The sequence below is a fragment of the Sciurus vulgaris genome (assembly GCF_902686455.1).
Source record: "Sciurus vulgaris genome assembly, chromosome: X".
In the NCBI taxonomy this organism is placed as follows: Eukaryota; Metazoa; Chordata; class Mammalia; order Rodentia; family Sciuridae; genus Sciurus; species Sciurus vulgaris.
The window spans coordinates 96,261,911-96,276,048 of NC_136471.1; the positions used below are offsets into that span (position 1 = coordinate 96,261,911).

General features: G+C 41.7%; 1 protein-coding gene and 1 long non-coding RNA gene across 4 annotated transcripts in view; one reads left to right on the plus strand and one right to left on the minus strand.

The window, feature by feature from the left end:
• Positions 1-963: 963 nt before the first annotated feature.
• The window catches only part of ZNF157 (zinc finger protein 157), a 35,666-nt gene continuing 22,491 nt past the window's right edge, over positions 964-14,138 (minus strand). For 2 of the 3 annotated variants that reach the window (XM_079123537.1, XM_079123538.1), the window contains exons 3-5: positions 3,648-3,774; positions 3,274-3,369; positions 964-2,580 (exon numbers count right to left, since the gene is read on the minus strand). In XM_079123537.1, the coding sequence (XP_078979663.1) occupies positions 1,355-2,580; positions 3,274-3,369; positions 3,648-3,774 (1,449 nt within the window). In that variant the 3' untranslated portion in view covers positions 964-1,354. Of the gene's footprint in view, positions 2,581-3,273; positions 3,456-3,647; positions 3,775-14,138 lie in introns of all 3 variants that reach the window. The other variant, XM_079123539.1, reaches the window with a different exon arrangement.
• On the plus strand, positions 3,008-10,428 carry LOC306651008. The gene is made up of 3 exons (XR_013761083.1): positions 3,008-3,497; positions 6,534-6,605; positions 8,844-10,428. It is a non-coding gene; the product is annotated as an uncharacterized lncRNA (long non-coding RNA).

Genomic DNA, 14,138 nt, shown 5'->3' on the forward strand with positions numbered 1-14,138 from the left:
AATACAATGTTTATCACAAGGAGAATGGAGAGAGGAATATATAAGCCAGACTTACATTTAACAACATGGATAGATCTTGAGAAGGTAGCAGCACCATATGAAAAAAAAAGTCAGCTACCAAACTTTATCTGCAGTGTGACACCATTTGTGTAATGATTTAACAAGACCATGTAGTATTATACATTGCAGCCTTCATTCTGTACAAAACGAAATCTCAAGGGAGATTGAAATTCTAAATGTTGGAAAAAACTCTGAAGAGGAAAATATAAGTGAATAGCATCACTTTGAAACTAATGAGAGAAAAACATAAAACTTCAGCAGAAGAATTAACAAAATGAACCAGCCACAGTCTGGGAGAAGACATCACAATACACATGACTGAAAAAGGATTTTTATAATCTCATATATTAAACACCATTTAAGCCAGGAAATAAAAGATGAACAGCCTATTAGAAAACTGTGAGCATGCCAGGCACAGTGGCACAGGCCTGTTATCCCAGCACTTTGTGAGGCTGAGGAAAGAGGATCACAAGTTTGAAGCCACCATTAGCAATTTAGTGAATTCCTGTCTCGAAATAAAAAAATAAAAAGAACTTGGGATGTGGCTTAGTGGTTAAGCACCCCTGGGTTCAATCCCTGGTACAAATAGAAAGGAGAGGAGAGGCGAGGAGAGGAGAGGACAGGAGAGGAGAGGAGAGGAGAGGGGAGGAGAGCAGAGGAGGGGAGGGGAGGGGAGGGGAGAGGAGGGAAGGAAGGAAGGAAGGAAGGAAGGAAGGAAGGAAGGAAGGAAGGAAGGAAGGAAGGAAGGAAGGAAGGAGAAAGAAAGAGAAAAAAGAAAAGAAAAAAAAAAAAAAAAGAAAAAAAAAAAGAAAGAAAGAAAGAAAGAAAGAAAGAAAGAAAGAAAGAAAGAGAGAAAGAAAGAAAGAAAGAAAGAAAGAAAGAAAGAAAGAGAAAGAAGTGAGCACCAGCTACTTGGGAGGCTAAGGCAGGATGATTGCAAGTTCGAGGCCAGCCTCAGCAGCTGAGAGAGACCCTGCCTCAAATTAAGAAGGGCTGGGGTTGTGGCTCAGTGGTAAAGTGCCCATGGGTTCAATCCCCAGTACCAAATAATCAGCAAGGAAAGAATGTGAACAGTCTATGCATGGAAGGAAAACTCAGAAGGGTAAAACGGGTAAGATATTCCACTTCATCACCAACTGGGGAAATACAAATGAAAATAACAATGAGCTGCCCCCCAGGGAGATCAGGAGCTAGTTTTTTACATCAAGTTAGGTGCCACACTGTGACAGGGGTATTCTGAGTGCTCTAGTATTCAGATGCCCCAAGGGGCTTGATCCAGTGGTGTGGGGAGTCTTTACGGAGGGGTTTTCTCCATTGCACATGGCAAGGGCCGGCCTAAGTGAGTTCTCTGGTGTTCTGTGAGGTGTGCTTTCCGGCAGAAAGCCTTCCCACACTCTTGACATTCAAAAGGTCTCTCTCCCGTGTGAATTCGCTGATGCTCAATGAGGCGCGATTTCACGTAGAAGGCATTTCCACATTCGCTGCATTCATAAGGTTTCTCTCCTGTGTGAGTTCTCCGGTGTTGCCGAAGGGACTTCCTCATACTAAAGATCTTCCCACACTCAGTGCATTCATAGGGTTTCTCCCCTGAATGCCTTCGCTGGTGCTCGATGAGGCGTGCCTTCACATAGAAGGCGTAACCACATTTGTTGCATTGGTAAGGCTTCTCTCCCGTGTGAATTCTCTGATGGACCCCGAGAGAGGAGTGCACGCTGAAAGATTTCCCACATTCATTGCACTGATAGGGTTTCTCACCTGTGTGGGTCCTCTGATGATTATTGAGAGTCATCTTCATTCGGAAGAATTTCCCACATTCCGCACATTCGTAAGGTTTCTCGCCTGTGTGAATACTCTGATGCTGATTTAGGGATTTCTTTGCACGGAAGTTTTTCCCACATTCCCCACATTCATAGGGTTTCTCCCCCGTGTGAGTTCTCTGGTGCTGGGTGAGGGCTATCTTGACTCGAAATGTTTTCCCACATTCACTACACTTGTAGGGTTTCTCCCCCGTGTGGGTTCTCTGGTGAATGGTGAGAGTTGCCTTCTCGGAAAAGGTTTTCCCACATTCCCTACATTCGTAGGGTCTCTCACCTGTGTGTGTTCTCCCATGTAGAATGAGTTGTGACTTCCGGCCAAAAGATTTCCCACATTCAGGACATTCAAAGGGCTTCTCCCCTGTGTGAGTTTTCTGATGGGCAATGAGATATGATCTGGCGCTGAAGGTTTTTGCACAGTCGCCACATTCATAAGGTCTCTCCCCGGTGTGTTTTCGCAGATGTTCAACGAGGTTTGACTTCCTGCAGTATGCCTTCCCACATTCGTGACATTCAAAGCTTTTATCTCCAGTGTGTGTTCTTTTATGTTGAAGGAAGCCCGTGTCCTGGTGGAAGCCTTTCCCACATCCATTATATTCAACATTTTGATTCAGAGTTTGAATATTCTGATTCTGAAGCAGGCTGTTATCCAGCCTGAGGGCATTAGCCTCAATAGAGCTGTTGCCACACAGCAGCGACAGAGATCCTTTAAAAACAAACCAGAGTGTCACTTTTTCACCTAACACCCTCAAATGCCTTTTCCTGTCATAGTGTAAAATTAAACTCCTTAACATAGTCTTTAAAATTCTATATAATTTTGGCCCGCTGGTAACTCACCTCTTAACATTCTTTCCCTCTTTTGCCCTGAGCCTTTTTACAAGTCCCAGGAGATGTCACTTAGACTAGACTTGGCACTCAGTTCAATCTGCCCACAACATTAAAAAAATTATGTGGTTCAGGCACAGTGGGGCACACTTGTAATCCCAGCAATTCAGGAGGCTGAGGCAGGAACATCATGAGTTCAAAGCCAGCCTCAGAAATTTAGCAGGGTCCTGAGCAACCTGGCAAGACCCTGTCTCTAAATAAAACAAAAAGGGCTGGGGATGTGGCTCAGTGGTTAAGTGTTCCTGAGTTCAATCCCCAGTACCAAAAAAAAAATTTTTTTTAAGTATTGGATAATTTTATAAAAATCAAGATAAAACAGCAGTGAATTGTGACTGTGATATTGGGGTATGTAATTCAGATGTCTAAAGTAGGTGGACCATGTGTCCTTATTTTCAAAGAGCTCAGGCCTAGCAAAAGAGATTCCTAGAAAATATTGCACAAGGATACCCTTTGACCTGAATTCCTGGGATATCGCTCCCACTGTGTTCCATATGTCTGGTTCTTGCTCACTCACCTGAGTAACCATGGCCTGAGGATTCCTCCTCTAATATCCACAGCTCTTCTCCTCGCTCAAACTTGAAGATCATCTCTGGTTTGGCCACGCAGAGGCCTGTTAATGGGAAATGGCACAGGACGTGGGCCAAGATGTCTGAGCTTTGGGGCCTCTGATGAAGGAGGAAGGTGCATCTTCATGAGCTGCACAAGGAAGGGGGCCCATTTAAACCATTCATTGGGGAGGTGAGCACACACAATTCTTCCTGGTGCCCTAAACTGTCCTGTCAGGTGTGATCCTTGAATCTAAAACTAAAATATCACTAAACTCTACAGAGACTGCATGTGTTCTAGTGATCACATGCTACCAGGAGTTACAAAGACAAACATCCTCACCCACAGATGCCAGGTTGCTGTAGGTCTCCAGCATCACATCCTTGTGCATGGTCCTCTGAGCAGGATCCAGCCTGTGCCACTCCTGTCGGGTGAAATCCACAGCCACATCCTCGAATGACACGGATCCCTGTAACAACAATCTCCAGTGATCAGAATGGCATGCATAAATTTAAAAAAAGGTATGTGAGAACTGGTCCTTTCAATGGAACCTTATTGAGAGCATACTAGAAAGAGCCATACTGGATACCTGATTCAGTGTCTTACTTGATATTATACTTTGTGGGGGAAGGAACCCTGAAAGGCCATGCCACTGTGTTCATGTATTAATTCATGAAGAAAAGATTACTATACTACTGAATTAAGTTTGTGTGCCTGGTTCTGAGCAAGTTTCTGGGGAAATGAAAATGAAGAAGCCATGGAATCTGCACACAGTGAGTTCACACAAGCAACTCAGTGAGACCCTGTCTCTAAATGAAATACAAAAAAGCGCTGGGGATGTGGCTTAGTGGTTAAGCACTCCTGGGTTCAATTCCTGGCACCAAAAAAAAGAAAGAAAGAAAGAAAAAAGAGATGCTGAGAATAGCAGAATGAGAGACAATGGATCAAGGGAGAAGAAAGTGATAGATCTTGGGGCCAAGCAGGAGCATTTATGGAACATACCAATGGAAATGTCCAGCTGGAATTTAGGAGAGAAGGCTGGCATAGAGCAAGGTTTGGGAGACAAGATCATTTCACTATTAGCTGAAGCCACCAGAATGAATTGGGGAGCTAAGAAAGATCAAGGATTGGAGAGAAGCATCAAATACAGATTCTGAGAGGACACCAGTATGCCATGAAGATTACAAGGCAAATTTTTGAATGGTAGGGACAGAACCAGGAAAGTGTGGTGTCTTGGAACATAAACCAGGAGACAGTTTCAGATAACAGTGCTACTTCCAGTTTAAGATAGATAGTGTGACTCAGTGGTAGAGTGCTTGCCTAACATTCCCAAAGTCTTGGGTTCCACCCTCAGCACTTCCATAAGAAAAGGATAATGGATAAGAACATATCCATTTACCTCCCCTATCTTTAAAAGCTAAAAGAAGACCTTTGCACTGGGGGTGTAGCCAATGGTAGAGAGCTTGCCTAGCATGCATGAGGCCCAGGTTCCATCCTACCACCACCAAAAAAATTTATGATCTTAGGAGTAAAATGGAGGTCCCCTGTGAGACAGAAAGACTAGGAAAAATCCTGTTTTTTTTTTTTTTTTTTTTTTTGCTTCATGCAGTCCTGCCCACAACAAAGCCTAGTCTCAACACTGCAACCCAGCAGCAGGAGTCACCTTGAACTAAAGAGAGTCCTATTCTCTGATCAGAGACTATAGGAAAGACCACCATTGCTTTTATCCTATTCTATCAATGGCTGGCTCTGAAAGCAAACCTAGTTGGGAAATCATGGGTGCCAGAGTAGAAAGACTAAATCTCTAGCTGTCTAGCCATCCCAGGGCACTACAGTGGGAGGAGGTGCAGGGGCAGGGTAGAGACTGCACCTAATAACAGCTTCAAAATATGTGGAGAAAAATGGAAAGAATTGGAGCTGGAGATGGAGCTTAGGGTTAGGGTACTTGTCTAGCATGGGCAAGGGCCTGGGTTCAATCCCTAGAAAAGAAAAAAAAAATGAAAAGAACAGGATGGAGAAGTGAACAACCACAATGATGACTGGAGACTTCAGCAACTCTCTCAGGAGTAAGAAGAACCAGTAGACAGAAAATCAGCAAGGATATGGAGAAATTGAACACCACCAATCAACCAAATGACTTTATAGAACACTGCACTCAGAAGACAGGTCCTTCAAGTACACATGGAATATTCACCAACATAGACCATATCCAAGATCATAAAACAATCCGCAATAAATTTAAAAGAATTGAAACCATCCCAAGTTTACTCTCTCACAATAAGGGAATTAAACTAGATATCAATAATAGAAAGATGCCTGGAAAATTCCTAAATATTCAGAAACTGAAGAAGATATTTTTCCATGCACAAGGCCCTGGGTTCAATCCCCAGTACTTAAAAAATCACACACACTTCCCACTGATTGTGGTAGGATGCTACTCAGGAGGCTGAGGCAGGAGGATTGCTTGAACCCAGGAGTTTGAGACCTGCCTGGACTACATAGTGAGACCCTGTCTCTAGAAACAAACAAAAGAACACACTTCTAAATAATTCATGGTCCAAAAATAAAGTCTCAAGGTAAATAAGAATACTTTGTACTGAAAGAAAATTAAAATATGACATATCAGTATTTGTGGGATATAGCTAACTTAGTGCTGAGATGGAAATTTATACCAAGAAATACAGTGAAAAATTCTGAAATCAAAAATCTAAGCTTATTTCTTATAAAACTAGAAATGAGAGTAAGATAAACTCAATGCAAGCAGAAGAAAGAAAATGATAGGCAAGTGAAATTAAATATAGGGGAAACAATAGAGAGAAATTAATGACACCAAAAGTTCATTTTTAAAAAAGATTGATGAAATTGATTAACTTCTTTCTGGACTAAGAAACAACAAAAAAAAGAGAGATCAATTATTCATATCAGAAGTAGAAGAGGAAATATCACCATATATTCCATAGACACTGAAATGAGAAAAGGAGATGAACACCTCTATTCACATAAATTAACAACTTAGATGAAATGGGCCATTCCTATGAAATCCATAAAATACCAAAACTCACTCAAGAAGAAACAGATAACTTAGAGAAGTATCTATTAAAATTGAATTCATAGTTTAAAACCTCCGGAAAAAAAGAAATCCCCAGGCCCAGATGGTTTCGCTGATCAATTCTACCAGCTATGTAAGGAAGACACATTCTACATAATCCCTTCTTTTCTATTTTCTAGAAGAACACTTCTCAACTCATTTCTCTCCCCAACCTCTGCTGCCAATTAAATCCAGGACCTCACACGTGCCAGGTAGGCAATTTACTCCTATTGAGCCACATCCCCAGCCCTCAATTCTCAACTCATTTGCGGGGGGGTCAAATTATCCTGATTATAAAACCAAAGACATGACAAGAAAATTGCAGTCTAATATCCCTCATAAACACAGAAGAAACCTCAACAGAAAGTAAATGAAATCCAGAAACATGTAAAAACATATAGTCTGATGAGTTGAAGTTTAACCAAAAAGTGCAAGGCTGGCAGAACTTTTAAAAATCAATATAACCTACCAATTTAAGAAATGAAGGGCTTGGGGTGTAACTCAGTGGTGGAGTGCTTGCCTAGCATTCAATTCCCAGTTGGGGAGGATTGCTTAATTCTGTAAAGTGAGATTATGAGAAATTTTCCAATTAAAAATTTCTAATTCTGATCATTTGTTTAAGATAGTATCTATCAGGTTTCTCAATTATAAAGTTACCATTTTTCCATATATAATTAATGAGCAGTCAGTGGAGACATACTGAGATTATGTAAATATTTTATTCTTTATTAAATGTTCATCTAATAGTTCTGCATCTCTCAAAGATTTTTGCTTGACTCTATTATTACTTGTTTGACTACTACTAGTTGCCAAGATATTTTCAAATATATATTTGGTCTCCAATCCCTGCTTCCTGACCTACAACTCCTAAAATCCTTGGAATTTCTGGAATGATAACAGTTTTCTACATGCTTATGGGGTGACTGGTGGCTGGGGGCCCCTAGATATCTTCAACAAGAGTATTAGAAAGCTGGAACCAGGGACTGAAGAAGTAGCTCAGCAGCAGAGCACTTGCCTAGGATGTGCCAGGGCCCTAGGTTCAATAACCAGCACCATAAAAAAGAATTAGAAAAATTCCTAATGGATGCTGCAGTTTGGAAAGTAGGGGTTGATGGAGTTGAGGCTAAAGTTTATGGGAGAGTTGGTATATCTGAACAGACTTTGTGTGAAGTAGCTTTATCACCTTTACCTGATTGTTAGGGGGATGAACATTGTATCTCACTGGGAAATTGTTATGATTTGGATATGAGATGTCCCCCAAAGGCTCCTGTATTAATGTAGGAATATTCAGAGGTGAAATGATTGGATTATGAGGACCTTAACCTCATCAGTCCATCCTGGTTTGAATGGACTAACTGGGTAGTAACTACAGGCAGGTGGGGCGTGGCTCTAGGAGGTGGGTCACTGGGGATGTGCCCTGGAAGGGCGCATCTTCCCTATGGCCCCTTCCTCTTTCTCTGCTTCCACACAGTCATAGGTGGAGCAGTACTTCTCCATCATGTCTGTCTACCATGATGTTTTGCTTCACCTTAGACCCAGAGCAATGAATTTGGCTCACCATGGACTAAACCTCTGAAAGCATGAGCTAAAATAAAAATTTCCTCCAAGAGGTTCTTGTCAGGTATTTTGTTCACCATAACCAAACACTGACTAATGTAGAAATGTTTCCCCTATTTGTACAGTAAAACAGAAAACATGTAAATCCACCCTTGGGCTAGGGTATGGTCCAGTGGTCCAGTGCTTACCTAGCATGCATGAGGCCCTGAGTTTGATCCCCAGCAACATGCATATACACATACACACACACACCAGAACAACAAAACAAAAAATCAGACAAATAATATGAATTTAACATACTAAATGAGAACCAATAATATTGCCAAAGCCCACAAGGTACAATAGAATATGGACTGCTGGTTCAGAAAAAAATGTGGAGCCTGTCAGCACCTCCCAGTGATGGCTACTGGGACTTTGAACTTTTTCCATTCAAGGGGCATTTCTTACCTTGCTATGAAACATTAATTGAAGCCACCTCTATGATGGAAGGACATGAAACAATCTTAAAACCTGAAATGCCAACTATGTCCTAAGCAATGTCAGAGAAATTCTAATGAGGAGAGAAGTGCCCAGAAGAGTTAGACAGCAGCTGGGCACAGTATTACCCACCTGTAATTCCAGAAACTTGAGAGGCTGACGCATGAAGACTGCAAGTTTGAGGCTAGCCTCAGCAACTTAGTGAGACCCTATCTCAAAAAAAAAAAAAAAAAAAAAAAAAAAAAAGGAAGGGATGGGGATGTAGCTCAGTATAGAGTACTTGCCTAGTATGTGCAAAGCCCTGGGTTTCATCCCCATTATCTCCAAGAAATAAAATTTAAAAGTTTCATAGTAAAATGGAAATGATTTATACAGGAATATGCAACCAGGGGAAATGAAAGACTCTTCTGCCCTAGGACTAACTCTGAGCTGTATGAGGAGCTGCAGGATTCTGGAACAGTGCCATATAAATAGCCATCAACAGACTGACAAAGAGCTGCTAGGTTCACGGATGGCAGTTCCAAGTGAATGGACAACATCCTGAATATTGGAAGGTCATCATCATGACTGAGGAAGGTAAAAACAAATCAGCTGGGTGGGCTGAACTGCATGCTGTTTACCTAGAATTGATGGAAGAACTGAAGGGTGGTTAAAAAGCCCCTGTGTTTGGGCTCTTACTCACTCATGAGCAATGGTCAGTGGCCTGACCAAACACTCAGGTAGGGAGGCAATAGAAACCTGGCTATGAAAGTGATACCCACGTGGAGCACACACTACAGGAACTTGAGGGATGTATCCAAGTGGGCCATGTCAATGCCCATCAAAAGAACCCCCTTCTGGGTCTTCAGGCTATGAGCCCTACCCACTGCATGTCAGCTCCAGGCAGCAGCAGGCTCTCAGTGCAAGACACTGGAATTCTTATTTAGATCAAGTTGTTTTAGGATTACTCTTCTGTATCATAATTTTGGAATGCTCTTAAATTCTTGAGTTTTAAAATTATACCCACTGGGAAACCAAGGTTACACTATAATCACTTCAGGCATATACTTCACTAGTTTATGCTTAATTTTTAATTTCATTTTCAAGAGTCAAATGCCAGCCTTTCCATTACAAGTGTCCATTGACCCATAAAAGGATTCCCTGTCCCTTCAACGTTTTCTGTAAGATGCTGAGATGTGTCTCACTACCAAGTTGGAGTCTGCGTGAGCACAGGATGCTGACCTCCTCTCCTGCTGGGCAAGGGTTTCATGTGACTTCTTTTGGTCATGGATATGATCATTTGACCTTATGTGACTGTCAGGCATGGTTTTGTTTCCTGTTTCAATCTGTTCTCATTCCTTATACCCGATTATCTCCTACAATGAGCCCTAGCAGATACCAGACTCAGCTTCTCTCGTGCCTCTTAGGAGCTGTGTGTGTGTTGATGTGGGCTGCTGCATGTCATTTTTGAGTTGGGCTCACCACGCTGTGTTATTTTTATGATCATATGTGAAGAGACTCTGTACTACCAGTAAAATTTACTCTCCTAAAATGTGTGGCCTTGGATCTGTATTAAACGATGTCATCCATGTTCATGTAAAAAAAAAATGCCTGGGAATGTTTGCTTTCTGTACCCAATTCAGTGAGCTTTGCTTTCAGGTCATTCTTTGTCCAAATATATTCAAGTCAACCCTATGACAAATAGTTATTCCAATAAATGTAATGAATGAATCTACTAAAAGAATAAAAGAACCCCCTTCTAGGTTCACAAGGTGACGGAATAAACGAGCAGAAATCCCCATGTGCTCACCTGTGGCCACCTGGGTCCATGAACTGAGTGGATATAGGGGAGTGAAAAGATAAGCTGAATCTAGACATATTCTTCTTGCACTCTTTGAGACACAAAATGCCAATAAGAACTGTTCTGACTCCCAGCAAAAAGGACTGCAGATGGCTATATGGCAGATTCCCAGGTGCAAAGGCCTTAAACTTAGAGGGCAAGTTAGACTGATGCTGGCAGCTTTGGGGGTCTTGACAGATTGTAAAAGATACTAAAGTTAGAAAAATTGCTCCCTTCCTCACCTGTTGATTTGAGGAATGAGGAACCCAAAGTGGCCATCTGGAAGTCTTAGCTTCCAGTTCAGTGGAATCACTGTTGTGTCACCTTGTGGAAGCATTTCTTCCTTTGGAAATAAGACCTCTACACCAGCAGAGCACAAGGTCACAGTGACAGGAAGCTCTTCTTTTCCTGCAAAGATTAGGTATGTGACTCATGAATCTACTAAATTATCTTATCAGAAGCCAAGAATAGAGATGAGAATGTCCAGGAAAGATCTGTGGAGGACTGTTTTATCAAATGGGGATGTACACAAGAGAACCACAGGCTTTTGAGAATGTTAATATCAGTAGAAACCCTGCCAGCTTAAACTTAAAGGGGCAGAGACAGGATAAATGACACAGGTCTGTCAGACTTCCAAAATTTCACTAACAGGAAATGGGCCATTAAAACTACCTTGTTGGAGATGAATGGATAAAGAAAACGTGGTACATATACACAATGGAATATTACTCAGTCATAAAGAAGAATGAAATTATGGCATTTGCTGGTAAATGGATGGAACTAGAGACTATCATGCTAAGTGAAATAAGCCAATCCCCAAACGCCAAAGGCCAAATGTTCTCCATGATATGTGGATGCTAACTCACAATAGGTGGGGGGAGAGGGGTGAGGGTTCACTCGATTGGAAAGGGAGGAGTGGGAGGAAGGGAGGGGGGAAGGGAATGGGAAAGACAATAGAATGAATCAAATATAACTTTCTTATGTTCTTATATGAATACATGACCAGTGTAACTCCACATCATGTACAACCACAAGAATGGAATCTTAATTAGAATAAGTTATACTCCATGTAGGTATGATATGTCAAAAGACATTCTACTGTCATGTATAACTAAAGAGAACAAATAAAAATTTTTTAAAACCTACCTGGTTGAGTTCTGCTTAAATTTAGACAATGAACTAAACAATAAATCCAGCCATGATATGTAGTGTATTGATTTCTGTGATATCAATACTCTATGGCCAATATCAAACTATCAATGTGATATTATTTAATGTGAGGTTGGAAAGAGATATACTATAACATAGTATTTCCATTATTGTGGCAAAATAAATGTAACCTCAAAGAATAAAATCACAATAATTTTTAAAAAATTAAAATAAAACTACCCTGGCTGGGGGTGGGGATCTAGCTCAGTAATAGAGAGTCTGCTTTGCATATGGAATGCCCTGGATCCATCCCCAGCACAAAAGCAAGAATACAACACACAAAAACCTACCTGATTGTAAGCATGTTTTACCTTCAAGAAAAGGAAGTATAACTCCAACAGTAGAGTTGTAGAGGCAGAGCATGGAGGCTCAGACCCAGAGGCAGAGGCCAATGGAGCCAACACTGACAGTGCAAAGCCTGGAAATACTGCCATGGGTCCAGAAGGTGAAGCCACTGATAGTCCAGAGGGCACAGCATTCAGCCACACATTATTTTCGGGCCTTGAAACTTAATATCATCTTGCCCACTGGATTTAGAACTTGCCTGGCATCAGTGACCCCTTTATGCCTTCCAATTCTCTCTTTTGAAATGGGAATGTCTATCATATGTCTGGTCCACCATTGTATTTTTGAAGCAGATAACTTGTTTTCCAGTTTCACAGATCCATGGATGGAAACCAATGCTGGAATGAGTTAAAATTCTTGGGGATGTTGGGATGGGGTAAGTTTATTTGCATGTGGGATGGATACAAATTTGGGGATACAAATAGGATGGACTGTAGTGGATTAAATGGTGCCTCCTCCCAAGAGACATATCCATATCCTAATATCCAGACCTTATAAATGCTATCTTATTTGGAAAAAGGATCTCTGAAAATGTAGTTAAGGATCCTGATTTGAGATCATCTGGGATTACCTGGGGTGGATCCTAAATCCAATGGCAATTATCCTTTTTAACAGACAAAGATGTTTAACAGACAAGATGGAGAAGAGAGTTATGCTATGGTCCCAGGGTCCCATTCAGGTCACCATCACAGGTCAAGAGGAGCTGCATGGTCTTCACGGTGTTTGTAGCAAGTGAAGATGAGCATTCTACACAGATGCTGCAAGCTGGGAAGATGAGAAAGTGACAGGAGCAACCTCAAACAGTTCTGCTACTATTAAAATACCAAAAGATGCACTAAAAATTGAAACATCAGTTCCAAATGGGAGCCAATCAGAAAGTTTAGTCTCTCTTTTATCCCTAATTTGAATCCAAGAACACTTCTGAAAACTCTTAGTCCAGAAATATAGTTTTGTGAACTGGGGGTGTAGCTCAGTGGCAGAACACTTGCCTAAGCGTGTGCCAGGCCCTGGGTTCCATCCCCAGCACTACACACACACACACACTCTCTCTCTCTCTCTCTCTCTCTCTCTCTCTCTCTCTCTCTCTCCCCCAGACATGGGTAGTTTTGTGACATATCACCCATCTTTCGTAAGCTAAGGCAGAGATACTTCAAAGGGGGAGGTGGTAAACACCATTTTTGTTGCCACTCAGGGACCTTGTGGAAGTTTAAATCAAAGATTTACAGTCAGGGTGAACAGATTAATGAAAACACTTGAAGAGAAGGAAAATTTCCTGTAATCCCACTGACTTGGGAGGCTGAGGCTAGAGGATCGCAAATTCAAAGTCAGCCTCAGCAACTTAGCGAGGCCCTCAGCACCTCAGTGAGACCCTGTCTCTCAATAAAATATAAAAAAGGGCTGGGGATGGGGCTCAGAGGTTAAGCACCCCGGGTTCAATTCTTAGTGCCAGATAAAGAGAGAGTAGAAGGAAGAGGGGGAGAGAAGGAGGAGGAGGAGGAAGAAGAGAAAGAGAAACAGAAAAAGTAGGACTAAGAGTGTAGCACAGTGGTAGAGTGCTTGCCTAGCATGTATGAAGCCCTCCATTCCATTCCCAAAACTATAACTTGTGTAAACTTGTAAGGCGCCAAACCTGTTGTTGCTTTGCTGAAAAAGGGCAAATATGGGATTCAAAAGGGAATCTTATATGCTGAGCATGGTGGTGCATGCCTGTAATCCCACTGACCCACAAGGTTGAGGTGGGAGGATCACAAGTTTGAGGTCAGCCATGGCAATTTAGCAAGACCCTCAACAACTTACCGAGATCTGAGATCGTGTCTCAAAATAAAAAACAAGTGCGAGGAATGTGACTTGGTGGCAAAGGGACCCTGGGTTCAATCCCCAGTACCAAAAAAAAAGGAATCTTATGCAAGAGAAATAAGCACTATTACAATAATTCAATTCTATCTGCCTAATGGTTCTTTGTTTACAAATCAGGCCTTTGGCCTTTTTAAAATTTATTTATTTATTTATTTGTTTGTTTGTGGGTCTTATGCATGCTAGATAAGTGCTCTACCAGTAAGTCACACCTCCAGCCCTTACAAAGCAGTTCCCTTTGGAAGTTTCTCAAGAAGCACAGTCGTTTGTTGCCTAGGCAGGAAGATTGGTGACTTCCAGATACACTCTTCCAGTGGAGACATTTGGACACTGTCTGGACAGAACTTCATCCTTTCCTAGTGGCTGAGAAATGCTCCTTCCACACTGACTCTTTTGAGAACACCATAAGAACACAAATTGTGCACAATCTAGCAAACCAGGGGGGAAAAAAAGGCCAGATAAAAGTCCTAGAAAAGCACAGGAA